The following is a 2881-nucleotide window of genomic DNA, read 5'->3' as shown; positions in this document are numbered from 1 at the left end:
AAACATAATTATTATTCTCTTACCCCCTAATAAACCTAAATGTATGCCTGGCTACAGCAGATATTTTATGTCAGATACCATAAAGACTGACCAATTGTTTCGGTAGACCAGCCACCACTGTGAATTCATGCTATAAAAACAGCAACCCTGGAAAGCTAAGAGTGAACATCTGTACAACAGGCTGCTTCACTTCAGTTAAATATGAGGAAAAAGTATGTCTCAGCTGAAGGTCTACTTACACTAGAGTGACACAGACGGAGGGGAGCCCCAGGCTGCCTGGACTACACAGTGACACCCATCGCACTGAAGAAAAAAATAATCCACCAAAAATTTTCTTTCTGAGATAGTGTTTCAGTAGGTAGACCAGGCTGGCCCCAAACTCACAGAAATGCACCCACCTGCCTCTGCCACCCCATTGCTGGATTAAATGCATCACCATGCTCAGCTCAACCAAGCATTTTGGCAGCAAAGCCGCACAGAACTAACTAAACACATCTGTGTAGGACACCGCACGCTCATACCTTAAGGTCATCACATTCCATATCTTCTCTGGGTTTGCTCCACTGCTTTAAGTACTCCATATATTTTCTCTTTTCTTCACGTAATTTCTCTCTTTCCTAACAAAAAAGGTTAATAGAAATTATTAGAAGACATTTATTAGTCAGTATCAACAGGACCCGAGAACAGCTAATAGACACTGAAGCTGGGAGTTCGGCTAGTAGTTGCCCAGTAGTCACACATCCTGGGCTTGATCCTCAACACCACATAAAACAAGGCTTGGTGGCATACATTTGTAATTCCAGTACCTGGGGGTACTGGCAGGAATTCAAGGTTGTCCTTGGCACTGAGGAAATGTGGGGCTAGCCTAGGCTACATGTCTCAAAAAACAAGCAAACAAAATCCTCTGGAGCTGTAATTACATACAGATGACTGCGAAGGACTGTGAAGTGCCAAGTAGACAGAAATGTGTGACCTTAAAACAGTCATTACATTTTCTGATGCAAAAGAGAGATAAACAACTTTTTAAATCAGTGTTCTATGCACAGACTCAGAAGAAATGTGAATGAAGATGGTAAAAACATTTAATTTAAAAAATCAGCCATGCACTTAAATATGCAAATTTATATTACAGGTAAGGATTACATCTTATGCAGACGCCAGTGAATACCTTTTCTCTCTCTATTTTAAGTCGCTCCTTTTCTTCTTTTTTCTTTAGTCGCTCTTCTTCTACAATTTTCTTCAGTTCTTCCCTCTTTTTCTCCTTATCTTCCTTTTCTTTTTTTCTTGCTTCCAAAGCGTCTGCTTTTTCTCGCTTTAATTTAGCCTTTTCAAAAGCTGTGGGGAAGGCCAAATTTAAAACTGTATACAGACAAAAACAGACATTCGGCTTTTTTTTTATTTAAATCTAATTTAGGTTTTAGGTTAAATGAAAATTAGTGGAGATCAAGTTCTTGAAGAGCTAGAGGGCTAGTAGATAATGGATTAAACAATAAGCTACCCACACCAGAACAAACGTATCCTGCCTTTGAAAGCAAAGACACTAGAACACACACAAAGAACGACAATCAAATAATTCACTTGTTAGGATACGGAACCACACCCCCTCCCAATTCCAATGGATTCATCTAGAACTCTCAAGGGAGGCAGTTTTGTAAAGGCTATATATATAGAACTCAGATATAATGACCTCCAACAGCTTCTAAATCCTGAAATCACTTCAGCTCAACTTAGCTTTAAGCAGTCTACTTGGAAATACGGTATATTTGAAGAGATGATAAGTCTCATTTAGAAAAAAAATGGCAGTTATCTGGAGGGAGGAAGCTTATAATTCTAAAACTAAAACTCACCTAGTGCCTTCATTTCTTCTTGTTTCAAAAGCTTGTCTCTTTCTTTTGTGGCTTTGTTCCGACAACCTGTAATAGTCTGTTTACTAACAATGTGGTCTTCCTAAAAAATAAACCAAGAAACAAGTGGTAAATCACATGTTCTCCCAAAAGCCCCTCCAGGACTTGTGGGTGCACCACAGTGGTAGAGTTCTGGCTAAACAAAACAAAACATACCTTTCCTTTTTTTTTTTTTTTTTGAGACAGGGTTCTTCTGTGTAACAACCCTGACTATCCTGGAACTCGCAGATTCACCTGCTTCTACCTCCCAAGTGCTGGGATTAAATGTGTGTGCTGCCACCACCTGGCCAGTTATACCTTTTCAAAATACTAAAATGAGGTCTGAGTCTGCTATAAATGCACACTTAATAATTCTAATCATAGTAATAGCTACAACATGAGTCAATTCCAAAACTTACATGAATTAGAAAAATAACTGAAAATATGTATTTCAAGAGCCATATATATATATATATATATATATATATATATATATATATATAGCATTCTTAAGATTACTTTATAAACTAGATGATACAAACATCAAATATGAAAGACATATCAGAACGATTGCTCAATATTAAGCAATACCAAATTTTTATTTCATTTTGGAACAGGATTCTTGCTCTGTAGCTCCTTTGCTGGCCTGGAACTTTCTATACAAGCCGAGCTGCCTTGGACTTGCTGTGATCATCCTGCCTCTCTCCTTTGCACCACACCCATCTCTTTAATATGCATGTATTGCTTTATACTATAATCTAACAAAGCATACAATTCATTTTAATATTTGAGTACCTGCTATGCATTAGGCAAGTGCTAAATCACAGTGATAAACAAGACAGACCTGGTCCCTTTCCTCATGGCTATATTATCTAGGAAGTTAGATCTTAAGAAGTAAAATACGAGTTGATCTTGTATCCTGCCACATTACTAAAGGTGTTTATCAGCTTTAGGAGTTCTTTGGTGGAGGTTTTGGGGTCGCTTATGTACACTATCAT

At 37.9% G+C, this 2881-nt stretch overlaps 1 protein-coding gene across 2 annotated transcripts in view; it reads right to left on the bottom strand.

Moving 5' to 3' along the window:
* Baz1a (bromodomain adjacent to zinc finger domain 1A) overlaps positions 1 to 2881 on the bottom strand; it is an 81289-nt gene that overhangs the window by 32928 nt on the left and 45480 nt on the right. For both annotated transcript variants that reach the window (XM_013347274.2, XM_026782398.1), the window contains exons 7-9: positions 1848 to 1947; positions 1169 to 1335; positions 522 to 617 (exon numbers count right to left, since the gene is read on the bottom strand). In XM_013347274.2, coding sequence (XP_013202728.1) covers positions 522 to 617; positions 1169 to 1335; positions 1848 to 1947 — 363 coding nt within the window. The remainder of the gene's footprint in view (positions 1 to 521; positions 618 to 1168; positions 1336 to 1847; positions 1948 to 2881) is intronic.

The sequence above is a fragment of the Microtus ochrogaster genome, chromosome 1 (genome assembly GCF_000317375.1).
Source record: "Microtus ochrogaster isolate Prairie Vole_2 chromosome 1, MicOch1.0, whole genome shotgun sequence".
In the NCBI taxonomy this organism is placed as follows: domain Eukaryota; kingdom Metazoa; phylum Chordata; class Mammalia; order Rodentia; family Cricetidae; genus Microtus; species Microtus ochrogaster.
The sequence above is the reverse complement of the archived record's forward strand: the minus strand, read 5'-3'. Positions and strand labels throughout refer to the sequence as shown.